We start from the raw sequence: 15,963 nt of genomic DNA, 5'->3' as shown, positions 1-15,963 counted from the left end.
GTGGATAAAGACCCTGTGGTCAACTCATTCCTTACATCTCAGAAGAAGAAACAGGTTTCAAACATGGATGACCCTTTGGTGACATCCCACACCCAACAACTGTCTCATTTGGTGAAAAATACTGAGGATTCCTAACGATTAACACACAGCAAGTTGTGAGATGTACTGCCAAAGTACAGAAAGCTAATTTATGCCTCCAGATCAAAGCAGAACTTTTACTCCAGCAAACGCCTTGCATATAAAGAAACTGCATAATGAGTGAATATCATTAAATGCTAATTTAAGAAGTGATTATCATCATAGTATTCAGAGTATACGCACAGTAATGTTTAGAAGAAAAAGCTGAGATAAAGGTTTAAGCATGCCTTCAGCCAGGTTACCCTTCAAACTGAGGAGAGGGGTGTGCTGTGAGCACAACTTACTTGCTCAGTGGGAAAGAGAGTGTTAATATACTCCACAGCATTGAAATCTGCTCTGTCCAGGGGGTCTTGGCTGGGAAATACCTGAAGGGTGAAAGGAGGAAAAAAAACCAAACAATCAACAACACATCAACTTTAGTTTTTGTAACTTTATGGAGCACCACTGGGCAACAGCACCATTCTGACAAGGCTGCACAAACAGCAGTGCAGTGTTCTCCAGGGGTCCCCAACCTATTATAGCCCCTCCTAACACAGAGATAATGCACATGCATGCTTCCAAAGCCAGCATAAGCATAATCCATCATGTACAAGAAACTCCCAGGACACACGAGCCATTAATTATGCATCTCAAAGCATTCCAATGCTTTTGTGTTGTCTGGAAGTGGCAGCCCTGCTGAGACTTTGCCCTTCTCTCTGCCTGAGCTTCGGGGGCCCTGTGGTGACAGACAGGGGAGTTGCTTTTTGCAGTCATGTAATGCAGAACATGATAAATTGAGAAATGGTTGTACAAGTTGTCCAGAGACTTTGGGCTTGCCCCCCTCACGTGAAAAAGGAGAGAAACAGAATCTGCTGAGTGATTCCTGCAGCCCATGGAAAAGGGAAGGGAGAAGCTGTGGTGCAAACAGATCTCATCCGTCCTCAGAACAGCTCAAACAATGGCAATGCAGCTGTCAGGCTTGTTTGCTCTTTGTCCCCCCACACTAAAACATGCTGCATTCTCTTCTCTGTTACCATATTTATTCCATGTCTACACAGCCATCAGATCAGATCTGCTCTCTGAGGCCAAAACCAAACCCAGTAAACATAGCAGCCCTCTGCAGGCACTCAGAGCCTCCACAAAGCCCGGTGCACATGCACTGTTCACTGTACGCCTTTTAGAGAATAAAAGCAGTGTTTTTATGAGGATGCTTAAAGGAAAACCTGGAGGTGGTGAAGTCTCTGGGGGTGTTTCAGAAGCGTGGGGATGTGGCACCGAGAGATGTAGTCAGAGGGCACGGTGGGATGGGCTGAAGTTGGACTTGGGGATCTGAGAGATCTTTTCCAACCTGAATGATTCTGAGATTTATGACCTTATACAACCTACTGACAGAGTACTGCTGTCCCAGCTGTCCAACACAACAGCTGTGCGGCGGCCAAAAAGAAGCAGGAACCTGTTAAGTACACAAGAGGTCACGCCTGAGCGAGGAAAGCGCTCTGACATCAGTCTGTTCTAAGAGCACAGACACAGTACCACAACCAGCCCTGCTCTGCACGTTCAGCTCGTCCCAAAGCTCCACAGGCATCAGCAGCAGCTGAAGCAAGGAGGTGAAGGGGAGATAAAAGCCAGCAAGGATTTCACTCTCAAAACACAAACAGACAACAATGCTGCCAGCAGCCACACTGGTTGGGGAAGCTGCTACTCCTACATCTTCATCACAACCCACCAACCAAAAACAACTGCCCTAGGTTTGCCAGCATGCTCCCACTTGCTGAGCAAAGTCAGCAGGTGCTGCCCAAAACAACGTGAGGAACACTCACAGCAGGACTGGAACACTGGGAGGGATAGGAAGCAATGGAAGGCGCTACCATCCTCAGCAGGCCCTTCATTCAGCCATTCCTGAAGTAAGAACCACCCAGCAGCTCACTGCGAGGTATACGCCGACCCCACGTGAAAACAAGAGACGTGCGACTAGAGCCGCGAGGGTCAGAGATGTGGCTCCAGGGACACGGAACGCACTGCAGGACACGGGGCTGCCACACGCAGCGCTCACCCAGGTCAGCCTGAATTTGGGTGAGCCGCAGCCGCTCGGCTTAAAAAGGCACTGAGAGCGAAGCTCGGCGTTACCAAGAGCCTCCCGGCCCCCAGCAGAGCGGAGCCGCCCCTCACAGGCCGCTCACTGCGGCGGGGACCAACAGCGGGCCCGGCCCCGCGCAGCAGGAGCCCGGCAGGCCCTCACCGGCGGCCTCCCGCGCCCGGCCCCGTGCGGAGCGGCTCCCCCGGCCCCACACCTGCTCGATGGCAGCCTGCACGGCAGGAGCCAACTCCAGCGCCGCCTCCAGCCCGGCCGCCAGCTCCAACTCGTCCTCTTCCATGGCGCCGCGCCGCTTCCGGGCCGCGGGGCACGCCGGGATGCGGGAGGACCGCCCCGCTCCTCCTGCCGGGCTGGGGGCGTGGCCTCGTGCCGGGCGTGGCCTATGGGAAAAGCCGCGTCTCGAAAAGGGCGTGGCCTGCCGTCGGGGGGCGGGGCTTGCTGGGGCGGGGCTCCCGCCGCCCGGCGCCGTGGTCCCGCGGCGGGCGGTGGCGGCAGCGCGGGCCCCATGTGGCGGACGTTGGCTGTCGCGTCCGCCTTCTTCCCGGGGCTGTTCGCGTTCTGCGTGCGGGCGCTCCGTTGGGCCGCCCCGGGATGGAGCCTCAAGGACCGCGTCCTGCTCAGCGGAAGGTACGGGCGCGGGGTGCGGCGGGGCTGGGGGACCGGAGGGATGGGCCCTGACCCGGTTGGCCCTGATTCGGTTCCCATCTGCTGTTTGTAGGCTGGTGTCGACGGTGCAGGCTACGATGGCCACGGTGTCGGGCCTGACCGTGGTGCTTAGCTGCGAGGATGTGGTGCACGACAGGTAACGGGACGGGGGGGCCCTTCCTGCCCTCCGGAGTCAGTGCGGAAAACCCATAGAAAACGGTCCCGAGGGCGTAACGGGGCCGGGCGGGGGGCGGCGGGAGCGGCGGAGTGCGGCATCTCCGGCCCTGGGGATGAAGGAGATCCGGTGAGAATGGAGCGGAGCGGGGCAGCTCCCGCTTCCTGCACACAGAGCAGCCCGGGATGGGAAACCATTGCTGGAGAAAGGCGCGGAGATGAAATGGGAAAAATCACCAGGCCGGGCTGCCCGTGCTGCTGGTGGGGACGAAACAACAGCGATGGCTCTTAAGCTATGGTCCAGAACAGCAGAGCTGGAGGTGGGGCGGCACCCGGCTGTGCAGGGTCCCGTCTGCTGCAGCAGTGTTGAACTCAGCCCTGCTGGATGCAGGCAGCCCCACGCGGTACCGATAGGGCAGATGAGAAGCCCCAGCCCGGCTGCTACGAAGGTTGCTGGCTTTGGGCAAAAGCGCAGCCCGAGCCCCAGATTTCCTTTGAATCTGGAGGAGCTGCAGCTCCACGCTCAGCAGGGAAGGGCTCAGAGAATGGCAGCGGGACAGGAAGCACCGTGAAGGCTGCCAGCTTATTGACACAGGCAGAGAGCCGTCACGTTGCTGGCACTGCCTCTGCTCTCCAAAACCCTCTGAGAAGTTCAGCCTTCCTGCTCTGCATCTCCGATAGCACTCTGAGCAGGAATGCATGCAGGGGAATCCCTGTGGGATGGCAGGAGAGCAGTGGAAGGCTCACTGGGCCCCGAGCAACGTTTCTCCAGCAGCAGTTCCCTACCAGCCCCATTCACGTGGTGTTTTCTGAGGCTCCCTGCAGAGCAGGGGTTACAGCTGCCACATTGTGCAACTGGGATTCCGACATTCTTTGGGAACAGGCATCTGCGTGCAATTATTTCCCAACAGACAAAACGTCTCCCAGGGATTTATTGCCGCTGTTACAGGCTTTGCACTTCACTCTCCAAAGCCTGGGCATCTTTCATTAACTCTGCTCTCTGGGTGTGTTATAAACACTCACCTCTGGGTGGGCAGCTGACACAGATGGTCACAGTGTTGTTCCTACCATCGGATGCAGGGCGTAGGGCAGAGGATTACCTGCTGCAGAGCTGCCAGATGAGCACTGATCTGGGGAGGTGCCACAGCCCCAGCAAACACCTGCCCCAGGCTGAGGGTGCTCCTCACCTCGTGCTGTTTGCATTGTGCCTTTGCTCCTGACGCAGGGCTGATTGCACAGCTCAGGCAGGCACCAAACAGCACCGACTCGATAAAGGCAGCCGTGCCCCACTCAGTGCCTGCGCTCAGGAATCACCCATTGTACCATTCCTGTTTCACATAGCTTTTCTCTGGGATGGCTGAGCTGAAGGTCCTCGTCCAGATAAGTCAGGGCCCCAGGCACCCACCCAGCTCATTGATCATAGAGTTGTTAAGGTTGGAAAAGACTTCAACGGTCAAAGTCCAACCCCAACCCATCCCCACTGTGCCCACTGACCACATCCCTCAGCACCACATCCCCACGGTTCCTGAACACCTCCAGGGATGAGGATTCCCCCCCTCCCTGGGCAGCTGTGCCACTGCCTGAACACTCTTCCAGAGAATAAATTATCCTAATATCCAACCTGAACCTCCCCTGGCACACAGCGTGAGAACATTACCTCGTGGGCCTCCCAGACCCATTGCTACACATCTGTGCTCTCTCTCCCTAGGCACTGGCTGGCTGTGGAGTACGTCTGGGTCCTGGTTCCCTACATGACCTACGACATCTACGTCATGTACCTCTGCCACTGGCACAAGAGCCGAGAGAAGGGCATAGCAGAGAGGAAGCACTCGCTGAGCAGTGTGCGGAGCTTCCTCCTGCAGGAGCGGCTGATGGTCACCCACCACCTCTTCATCCTCATCGTGCTCACCCCTGTCACCCAGGTGAGGGCCAGGCATGGATGTTGTGAATCCAGACAACTGGGAGCCCTGACTGGGGGGGATCATAAAATCATTTAAAGGCTGGAAAAGACTTGTAAGATCACCAAGCCCAACCCCAGCCCATCCCACCATGCCCACTAACCATGTCCCGTGGTGCCCCATCTCCATGTTTCATAAACGCTTCCAGGGCGAGGAACTGACATCAGTTGAGAATAAATACAGTGACCAAGAAGGAGCTTTCCTCAAGCTGTGTGTGTTGGATCTGTGCCTGTTACTTGGCTGGCATCACGATCAACACCCTTTCAGCTGACTTTGGAAAGCATCTCTGCTTGCCAGGAGATGTGAGGTGCTCAGTGTCAGCTCCCAGCTCTCCTGAAAAGCAGCAAGGTCCATTAGCAGATCCCTTTGTATGAAATATGCCACAGTGGGGAAGGCCCTGTGTGTTCATTAATGTTGTTATTTGCAGCACTTCAGGGGAGAGCTTGGAGATTTCTTCGTGGGCTGCATCTTCACGGCAGAGCTGAGCACTCCTTTTGTATCGCTGGGCAAAATCCTCATGCAGGTATGCGAGGAGGGTGGGTGCCATGAGGTGGGTGCCTGGGTTCCTGCTGCCTGCAGGGGATTCAGGGAGCCTGCAGGGGTTTGCTCCCCTTCCCCACCCCAGGCAGTCCCCCTTGCATTGCTCACACAGCACTCACCTGTGCTCGCCTTCTTCCTTTCCCAGCTGAAGATGCAGGACACGTTGCTGCACAAGGTGAACGGGATCCTCATCCTGGTGACTTTCTTCCTCTGCCGTATTCTCCTCTTCCCCTTCATGTACGCAGCCTATGGCAGGCAGGTGGGAATCCCAGTTTACATGGTGCCTTTCCGCATCCCCCTGCACTGCAACATAGCCAACGCCTCCCTCATCGCCCCGCAGCTCTACTGGTTCACACTCATCTGCCGCAAAGCCGCCCGCCTCTACGGCAGCTCACCTGCTGACAAGAGCAGGTAATGGCTGGCAGAGCACGAGGGCTGGACAAGGGTTGTTCCCTCCCCAGCTCTTCTGCCTGCAAAGTCAGCGCTGCAGGAACCATCGTGGGAGCACAGCAGCGTCGATACCACGAGGCAGCCCTGCTGTCAGCAGTGCCAGCCTCAGCTAGGGGGAACTTTCCTCCCACGCTGCTCCTGCTCTTTGAGCAAGGGGGAGGTCTCCCCATAAGCATAACTTATGGGGTTCAGTGCTGGGCACCAAACTAATGGTTACATGAGAGGGGATTGTTACAGATCCCCCCCATCTTTCAGGGCTGATGGCAGCACAGTGAGGCACGGCACAAAAGAGCTTGTGGAGTGGATGCAGCAGGGTAGGCGGTGCTGGAGCGTGCCCAGCCCCAGGCAGCAGTGCTGGGGATGTGGGAGCTGCGTGCTGTCCCTGCTGGGCTCAGATCTGCTCCTCCAGCAGGGAGCAGAGCCAAGCCCCACGATTCTGCACAGCCTGTTCCCCAACAGTGCCTTTACACTACAGCTGCATTCAGCCTCTGACTTCCCCACACCTCACTGCTGCTGGGCACTTGGGACTCTCCACTTAACTCAAAGGGGATTTTCAGTACCACTGTCTGATGTCTGTGGCTGATGGTGTAGGGCAGCTCTGGAGCCCCCAGCAAGATCCTAGGATTGGCTGCACTGCAAGCAAGGCAGGCAGAGGGCCATCGCTGAAGGGTAGGACAGGGGCAGGAGATTGTCCCCATCCCACCAACACAGAGCCCTTCCGTGGCAGGTGATGGCTGGTTTCAACCCCCCTGCCTTGATGCAGTTGCACATGGAGATGCATGCATCTGTCTCATTACCTCTATAAGGTAACTGAAAGCCCAACACATTTCCTTGCCCCTGCTCTCCCTTCAGCTGACACCAGCAGCACTCTGTGTGGGTACAACCTGAGCTCCAGCTGCCCCTCCTGCCCCATCCGAGTCTCCCACAAAGGGAGGCCTGCCTGAAGCTGGCAGGGAAGGAACTGGTCAGTGCATAAGCAACCAGCAATACCAGAGCAGGGTGCTGAGCTGTGTCCTTAACCAGTTCAGCCCATTTCCACCTTCAGTGCAGTGAAAAAGGGGCAAGGCTTCTATGCTCACCTTGCACCATGACTGCAGCCCAGCAGGTGTGTACGAGCTGGACAGCAATCCTGCTTTCTCTGAGCACAGCGTAAAACTGAGCAGCCAGGTTTTCCCCACTGCCTCCTGCACAAGCCTGGAGTTTCCTCTGTTCCAGGGCAGCCAGCTGCACCAGCACTTGACAGACCAGCACCCACTCTGTGCCTTTCATTCTATCTAAAAGCTAAAAAGGATGGCTGGAAGAGATCTAGTCTGGGAGAATCATTTCTTTTGGGTGTCAGATCTTGTCCCAGCCATGGCTGTGCAGGCTGGAAAGAATGATAATAATTTTAAAAAAGCCTCTTCCAGCACGCAGTCGGTTATTGCACAAGCACTACTGTTACATTAACCATTGAGACAAGCTGCTGTTATAAACCGCTTGCTACCCATTGCAAATATTTGTATACTGCTGTTTTTATTACAGATAACGTGCCTTATGTAAAGACAAAAAAAAAAAAAAAATCCACTGAGGCATCTCAGTTTGCACTAACACTGCCCCATTTACTACTGCACCTATCAGAAGAGATCAATAAAGACTTCTATCCTGAGTCACACCACCGGATGCCTCCCTCCCACGTGCCATTCATTTCTGGGTGGGGAGGCACTTAAGCAGCAGTTTGCCACTGGGCACCCACCCCAAGGCAGCAGCCCACACCTATTGCCCAAGGTGCCTGCTCATCCTGCAGAGCACGCTGCTCTGACACAAACAGCAGCGTGGCTGTGGTGAGGAGAGGGCAGCCCAACAGAAGTACTTCCCTGATACCAGAGTGCCAGAGCTCACTACAACTCCAGACCACTATTGGGCAAGGTTGGGGCCAAGGGACTGGCAGCTTGCAGCAGCAGTAGTTGTCTACAGCTGTTTACATGGCTGCTTTGCTGTTTAGAGAGGCTTCGAGAGAACAGAGCAGGGAAGAAATGAGTTCAAAAGTGAAAAATAGATGAGGTTTATTACAGATCTTACAGCTTTCCACATAGTGGTCCCTTGCAGCAGGGTCAGTGCTCTCTTATGATTCTCCCTTTAACTCTTCAGGCTATCCCTGGCCGAGTGGGCTGCCTAAGCACCCAGCTTGCTGAGCTTCTGCAGGAGGGGGCTGCACAGTGCCTTGTCCCTGATGTTGTCAGTGATGGACTCCAGGAAGTGCCTCTCGTTGGCTCTCCTCAGCACGTTGCTGGGGGACGAATCTGCAGAGCTGAACACCTCGTACTGAGAGAGGACCTCCAAGGCCACCACCACCAGCAGCTCAGTGCACCCACTATCTGGAGGCAGCATGGCTGCAACGTGCAGGAGGTGGCAAAACACCTGGATGCAGACAAAAGACACCTCCTCTGTGGAGCTCCTGTCTTCAGCGGGGTGCAAGGGAGACCCTGTGGCGCTCTTGATGGAGCTCAGCAGGTCCGTGAGGCTGCTGCAGTACAGCTGGACCACGTGGAGCCAAGCCTGTGGTGGCAGCCAGGTGGAACAGCTGGAGCTGCAGAGGAGCTGGAAGCCCCTCAGGAAGAGCACGGAGAGCTGGAGGTAGCAGGCAAACGGCCGGAGGTTCAGCAGGGGCATGTACTGCACGTACTCCAGTGTGTAGGGCACATGCAACACTTGCCTCTCCAGCAGGTTTGTGACCACGTGCACAAGCCTCTTCCATTCACTGCGGCTGCACCAAGGGAGGACCTGTATGAAAGCCACCAGGAAGCCTTTGCTAAAGAGATTCACTTCCTCAGGGTTGTCCACGTTGACCACGAGGAGTGAGAGCATCGTATCTTTGAGCTCAGTGGACACACAGCAGCACTCCATCCATGCCAGCAGCCCGCTGCCCGGCCCGTAGGCTGGCAAAGGCTGGGATGTCCATTCGTCTTCAGGGAGCGTGCAGATCTCAAATAGCGTTGCTGGGACCTCATTCTTGAAATGCTCTCCATAAAACTTCTTCAAACGGAGACCAATGGTCCAGTCCAGTGATGCCACCTTCCTGTGAAGCCAGGCCAGAGACTGGACCCAAACCTCTGGGGAGGAGGCAGTTTCTGGAGTCATTACCTCACAGAGCCGGCCGAGGACATTCAGCACCAGGTCTTTGATCTCCAGGGATGGGAAGAGCTGCTCCTTGGGCTGATGCCAGTACTTTGTGTAGCCATCTAGAAGCTTGCAGAGGCTGAGGAGAAGTGGGAACGGGTGGCAGGACTTGATCCAGTGCTCTTCTGGGTAGGGCTGTATCTCCAAAACTTTACTGAGGATCTGCAGGCTCAGCTCAATTTGAGCACACTCTGATTTCAAATAGGGAAGGACAAAAGCTTTGGTCACTTCTGCAGGTGATACAAGCGGGGCAGCTGAACTTGGCTGCATGAGAAAGGCCAAAAACTCAAGAAACTGCTCCTCCTCCCTTGCAGAGGAAAGCTTCTCCCACGCTGCCTCCTTCAGGCACCGTACCACCAGACTGCGTGGTCTGCTTGGATCATCATGCATCTCTAGGAAGCTCAGTGCTGGGAAAGAGCGGAGGATTTGCGCCAGCAACTGGTGTGCTCCTAGGTTGACTACAGCAAGACTACAAATCTGCTTCACAGTGGCCTCAGGGTGCAGCAGAGCAAGCTTAGCCACAGCAGCCACAGCCCTGGTAAGGCCTTCATCAGATACACTTTTGGTGATCTGGTTGAAGGTCACATTGAGGTCCTCCTGGAATCCATCCACGACAACCTGCAAGTTCAGGGAGAGCCCTGGCCCACCCCAAGCCTCCAGAACACCCGAGATCACTTCGTTTTTGTCTGTCAGTGAAAGCTCACTGTAACATTCCACGATGGTTTTGGTCACTTGCATCTGCATCTCTTGGGCCTCCCTGTCTTTGCAGGATGTGGCAAAGTTCACCACAGTCTCCAGCAATTTCAAAACTAGCTCCGGTTTCTGGAAAAGAGCTCTGTTTTTCACAAGGCAGTCAACCCAGTCTTTCGAAAAGGCCCAGGTCTTTTCAGAAGCAAAAATGGAGCACATCTCCATGTGCCGGTTCAGCTTTTGCTCAATGATTGTCATGGCAACTGAAGATGCAAGGCTGGTGTCCAAATCTTTGTTCTTCTGAGTGGTGCTTATCTCCCTGAGAAAGTCATCAATTGTCTGTGCCAGTTCTAATGCAACACGCATCTCATCCTCACTCAGGTCTCCAGTCTCAGAGAAGCAAACCAGGGCCTTCCTGAAGGTGGGAAGAATATCAAGGAGCCAGCAGCTCTCATAGCATTGATTCTCTGTGCTGCTCAGGACGCCCTGCAGCTCCTCTCCCCAGGCACGCAACAAGCTGTGCAGAAAGTCCAAGCCAGCTATGAGTTCTTCACGTGACAGCTTAGCCATGGATGAGAAGCTCACGGTCCTCTCAGCTTCCTTCACTTTCTCGTCCAGCCCGCTGTGGTGGTGCTGGCTTTCAGCATCACTGTTCCAGAGGCTGACCACCGAGCTGATCTTGGCCAGGTACTCTGCAACGGTGAGGGGGCTGCCCTGCGGCTCCAGCTCGGTGAACACAGACAGCAGCTCCACCAGGTTGCCCAGGGCGTAGCACTTCACGCGCGGTGAGGCGATGCTCCCGTAGGTCTGCTTTAACCCCTCGAAGAGGACCACGAGCAGGCTGTTAGCGGCAGAAGAGCCATCCAGAGAGCAGGGATCCTCCTTGAACCGCTTCGGTGGCCGCAAGCCATCATCCAGAGCGCGCTCACAGCCGTGCTCACAGCCGTGCTCACGCACGAGGGAGCCGAACGCGGCGACAGTGCCGTCCTCCGGATCCCGCCCTTGTCTCATCGCCTCCCACCACACATCCAGGAGGAATCCGACATCCGACGGAGCCGTGTCCTGCCCGACGTACCGCACCAGGCGCCGCAGCTCAGCCCGGCACACGGCGTGCGGCAGCGCCAGCAGCAGCTGCACGAAGAGCCGGGGAGCGGCCAGGGCTTTCACCAGCTCGAAGAGAACCGTGCGGTTAACGTCGGGGATCATCGCGCCCACGGAGAAAAAGGCGTCTTCCTTCCATTCCCGGTCCAGAGAGGCGGCGGGAGGGGCGGGCAGCAGCACCTTGGCCCACACGATGGCCACGGCTTCCTGCTTCCACAGCCCGTGCTGCCGCGGCGAGGGGCAGCGGGCGCCGATTTCCCTCAGCGCGTCGGTGATGGGCGGCCCGACCAGCGGCCATTCGGCTTTGCGCAGCTCCCGCAGAGGCCGCGGTTGGAGAAGCCTGGAAGCCAGCAGGAAGGCGCCGTGCAGGATGGCGGTCTCCTCGCATACGCCCCAAGGCGCGACCCGCTCCCCGCTCCCGCCGCCCGGCTCCATGGCGGCGGCTCCGGGCAGACAACGCGGCGCGCGCTGCGCTCCGTCAGAGCAGGCGGCCGCCGCGGTCCCACAGCGCCCCCTGGCGGAGCGGAGGTTTCCCGCCCCCCCCCCATTCAGCCGCGGTTGGAAGGACACACAGAACGGCCCGGGTTGGAAGGGACCTCAAGGATCAATGAAGCTCCAACCCCCTGCCACGTGCGGGGCCACCAATATTCCCTTGCACTTTGCTGTGCTGAACCTCATCAGGTTCACCCGGGCTCACCTTTCAAGCCTGCTGAGGTCCCTCTGAACGGCATCCCTTCCTTCCACCGCATCAACCTCACCACTCAGCTTGGTGTCATCAGCAAACTGGATTCCGTTGTTGATGTCATTGATAAAGATGTTAAAGAGCAGCAGTCTCAATACAGACTCCCAGGGGACGTTGCTCATTACTTTTATTCAAGTAAAGGCAAATTTCCAACAATAGCACCAGCCCTGATCCGGCCCCAACTCATTGACTGCATCAATGCCAACGCAACACCGTCACATCAAGCACTGTTTCCATTCGGAATATTCACTGCAGGCACTGACACGGTGCAACGACTGCCAGTGCTGTTGATTTTCATAGAGAGATCAAAAACAAACAGCCTGCCCAACAATGCCAGGCACTACAGCTGCTGATACCCCAAAATCTCAGCCCTGCACTGCAGTCAGGAGGGCTACAGCTCATTAATTACAGATCTGGGTATTCTAATCAATCTGGCAACTTCTCCTTCAAGTGCAACCAAACTAGAGATACACGAGGTGTTAGCCTGCAGCTCCCCTATTGGAAGCCACGTGCTCGACATCCTCCTCACTTTTCACGTATGAAGGAGCACATGATATTTGATTGAAAATAAAGAGGAGCTTGAAATGAAAGAGATACAAGCTGAAAAGGAACCAACAGAAGAGCATGGGACATGACTGCACCCTCCCATGGGACGGACAGCACAGCAAGTTTTGCCCAGATGAAAACTAAGGCATGACAACCAGCCAGCCCGGCTCCTCCTCCAGCTATGCAGACACCTTCTTCATATTTCGGGCAGCAAACCACGTATCACTCTTGTCAGCTGCCATAGCCTGCAAAATGAAAACATGAGCATGTTTGGCTGACTCAGCCATTCCAAACACTGGGCTGCCCACTCTCACCACCCTGCCCCACAACAACAGGCTGACTGTAAGGCTCTACAATCCAGAGGAAAGTTATCTTGATGAAGAAACTGTTTCTTGTGTGCTACTAATGAAAACAGGCACTGACAGCCAATATTTTCTGCTGCAAAGAAAATTCGATTCTACAGGTGGCTGTGATCAGGATGAAAACAAAAGGCAGAACATTACTTACATCATCTAACAGTTTGTCACCATTGGGATCCACTTTGGACAGATCTCGAAATGCTTCATCTCCCACAAAACAGATTTCATGGCCATCCTAAGCCAAATTTAACAGCAAGTCAGGCAGATAACCGGGGCAGAGAAATTAAACTGACTTTATTACTATTTCTGATGCTACTCACAGGATCAGCCAAAATGACCACTTGCACTGTAGCTTTGCCAGGTGTGTCCAAGCTAACCAGAGGCGTTAAAATTTTCTGGTTCTCCTTTTTCATCAGTGCTTCAATGTTTGGCAACTTAAACAGAAAACAAACAACACCAGCCCCAGTCAGATGAAGCCAGGATGTATTCAGGCTGTTCTCAGTTACAGTTTCCTATTACCTGCAACTCCATTGCATTTCCACTGTGAGAAGTTGATCACTGTTACTTTGATCAATTCTGAGAGATTTTGCTAGTAGTAGACACCTATCTCCCACTACTCAGCTGGATGACGAGAGAGGTAATGAAAGCATGATGATTACCTCTTCCTTGGCACAGGAAAAGGCAATCCTTCCAAATGCTGTTCCATGATCCACTGCTCCTCCAACAGCCTTCAGCTCCAGCTTACACTGAAGGAAAACAAGAAAACCTAACAAGCTTGCATGGAACACTGCTCTCAGCGCCACATTTGCTCCAGCTTCTCATTGTTGCAGATTGTTTCAACGCTGCCCTTACAAGTATTTCCCAATGAATCAAAATTCCCAGAGCAAACCACAGCTTTTGGTTGTAAAAAAAAGAAGAAAAAGCAGTTAAATTAAAGCATTCAGGCTCTGAAGTGCACAGTTGTTTCTATCATGAGATTTAGATCCTGTTCTCATGAAATGAGAGCTTTCTATGACGTGACTCTTAAAGAACTGGAAGGCTTTCTACAGAACTAACCTGGTTATCCGCATAGCCCAGCAAAACCCTCTGTTTTTCTTCATCCTTCTCATATATTTTCATCCCAAGCAAATGAGACCAGTAATTAACAGACTTGTGCAGATCAGAGACACCCAAGGTTACCTTTAGCACAGGATCTGTGGGAGTGCAGTAAATGGAGAATAGTTCCAAGATAAATCATGGTTTTAATTGCATTGTTTTATAATCTTAAGGAGAAAAGCAATAACGAAATAACAATATAGGCCCTGTTTCATAAAATGCCATTGAGACAAACGCACATCCAACTTGTAAATATCTTCTGAACACAAAGAAGAGCACGTGTACATTTATTTCACCTTGCTTTTTCTGTTCCTTGTCTTCCAAGTAGAACTTGTATCCACCTGGGGCTTCAGTTTCAAACACACCGGCTGTGACTTCTTTGAGGGGCCACCCCATCTTCTTAGCATTGTTCACAGCCTGGCTGGACACCAGGGTTATGCCCTGCCAAGAACAGAAAAGACAACAATAAATCCACTGGTGCAACAACAGCCGAAAAACCACCTCCCTCAGCTGTGCTGACACAGCAACTCTCATCCACGTGCATCAGCAGGAAGACCTCACTCTTCACTGCTTTCACCCTTCCAGGCTCTGTTAGCCACAGTCTGTGGCTGTGGTCAAGGATATCTGACCATCCCAGATAGGGTGAAGCCCTACCTTTGGAAAGTCTGCCTCTACAGAAACAAGCCAGATTACTTTATAAAGCACACTGACCACACAACCTCCTGAGAAGCAGGTAACTTGCTCCTAGAAAATAAGCTTAGGCTAACCCTGCATCTCCCATGTTTCTGGGACATACTACTCTACTCTTCTTTCACGCCAAAGGGAAATGTAATGGGAAAAGAATTTGTGTCAATGCAATGTACAGAAGCAGAAAACCAAATCCCGGCTGTTCTACCAGCTTAGGGAGATGTTTGTGGCTCCATGCACCTGATCCTCAACATTCTTCAAACTCAAGGAAAAACATTAGCTCAACAGAAACAGTGAGCAAACACATTAACCATCAGCTAACAAATGAATAAGTAATAACAAATGAGTGTCCCTACAGCATGATTCTTCTTAGCTGACCACTTCAAGCTGGATCTGTCAGCAAACACACAGCAACCACGGGTGGGGAGGTGCTGAAGGAAGCGTTTCCACAATCCTACATGAACACAAAGCTCCTCTACCTTTTGCTCTTCCACCTTAGAGACAACTAAAATGCACGAATAAGAAGGGTTCAATAAATCAAATAGTATTAAAAAAAAAAACCTGTTATAAGCCATATAAGAGACTCCTAATGAGAAAATGAAAGCACTTATCATAATAAGGTTTTGCTGAGCTTAGCACATACCAGAAAGTCATTGCCAAGGCGATACTCTCCAATACCATAGTTGTAAGTCAACTCTGCAACAAAGTGGTCATCTTCTGGCCCATAGCCCACCATTGTTTTGCTCCATTTTCCATCGTAAGGGCTAGAAGATTTATTTGGAATGAATATGAGAAATAAACACCAATAAATGCAACCATGAATGCTTCAGCAAAGAACATCATTTCAAGAACAAATGGCACAGCTAACCTGGCACCTCCCATTGGAAAGGAGCTGACACTTACAGAGAGTTCTTGGGGCTGTTGTGGGTAAAGCTGCCATGACTGTAGAATTACGGAATTATTCAGGTGGGAAAAAACAACCAAGATCCCCATGTCCAACCCCAACAGTTTCATTCTGGAGGTTCGGTATTAGAACACAACATAACACAGCTATACCAGAGCCCAAATGCAGACCCCACGCTGACACAGAAATGGCACCACGGGGTGAATTTTTAATACCACGTGGATTCTTCCGTTAAATACCGGGGCAGAACAGGGAGGTGCCTTACGGGAAATGAGCGCTTCGGGCAACGCACTTACCCATTGCAGCTGGCCTTACAGCCTTCATCAAACTCCTCATGCCTCAGAACCTTACGAATTAAACGTACACATATTAAAGATAGAAGGGAAAAAAAAGGGGAGGAGGGGGGTAAACGGGACGAGCTGGGGGCTGCGCTGTCTAAAAGAAGAGCAAACGCGATTCCGCCCGGTTCACCCTCCTCCCGCAGCGCAGGGCGTCTCCCCGGGGCTGAGGGCCGCGCTCCCGCTCAGTCCTCCCCCCCTCCCGCCCCCCGCACGGCGCTCACGTTCATGCCCAGCAGCTCCCGGTAGAAGCGCGCAGTCCGCGCGCGGTCGCCGACTTTGAACACGAAGTGCAAGGCGCGCCGCACCGCCATCGCTCCGCCGCCGTCCCGTCGCGCAGAAAGATGACGTCATCGAGCCCGACCT

At 53.6% G+C, this 15,963-nt stretch overlaps 4 protein-coding genes across 4 annotated transcripts in view; 1 reads left to right on the top strand and 3 right to left on the bottom strand.

Moving 5' to 3' along the window:
- The window catches only part of VPS53 (VPS53 subunit of GARP complex), a gene marked incomplete at both ends in the record, with an annotated part of 47,062 nt that extends 44,570 nt beyond the window's left edge, over positions 1-2,492 (bottom strand). Inside the window, 2 exons of the mRNA XM_079545015.1 lie at positions 423-503; positions 2,409-2,492. Coding sequence (XP_079401141.1) covers positions 423-503; positions 2,409-2,492 — 165 coding nt within the window. The remainder of the gene's footprint in view (positions 1-422; positions 504-2,408) is intronic.
- Positions 2,493-2,717: 225 nt separating this feature from the next.
- TLCD3A (TLC domain containing 3A) lies at positions 2,718-5,944 on the top strand (the record flags this gene model as incomplete). Its single annotated transcript, XM_079545133.1, has 5 exons — positions 2,718-2,839; positions 2,931-3,014; positions 4,740-4,953; positions 5,417-5,512; positions 5,675-5,944. 5 exons carry the CDS (start codon positions 2,718-2,720, stop codon positions 5,942-5,944), a joined length of 786 nt encoding a protein of 261 aa, XP_079401259.1.
- Positions 5,945-8,130: 2,186 nt separating this feature from the next.
- On the bottom strand, positions 8,131-11,361 carry GEMIN4 (gem nuclear organelle associated protein 4; the record flags this gene model as incomplete). The annotated part of the gene is made up of 1 exon (XM_079545020.1): positions 8,131-11,361. The coding sequence occupies one exon, from the start codon at positions 11,359-11,361 to the stop codon at positions 8,131-8,133; it is 3,231 nt and encodes a 1,076-aa protein (XP_079401146.1).
- Positions 11,362-12,393: 1,032 nt separating this feature from the next.
- Positions 12,394-15,911, bottom strand: GLOD4 (glyoxalase domain containing 4; the record flags this gene model as incomplete). Its single annotated transcript, XM_079544946.1, has 9 exons — positions 12,394-12,459; positions 12,722-12,808; positions 12,894-13,007; positions 13,233-13,319; positions 13,630-13,766; positions 13,965-14,109; positions 14,999-15,119; positions 15,556-15,605; positions 15,822-15,911. The coding sequence occupies 9 exons, from the start codon at positions 15,909-15,911 to the stop codon at positions 12,394-12,396; spliced, it is 897 nt and encodes a 298-aa protein (XP_079401072.1).
- Between the last annotated feature and the right edge of the window lie 52 nt (positions 15,912-15,963).

Source organism: Tetrao urogallus, assembly GCF_951394365.1.
Source record: "Tetrao urogallus genome assembly, chromosome: 20".
NCBI lineage: Eukaryota > Metazoa > Chordata > Aves > Galliformes > Phasianidae > Tetrao > Tetrao urogallus.
The sequence above is the reverse complement of the archived record's forward strand: the minus strand, read 5'-3'. Positions and strand labels throughout refer to the sequence as shown.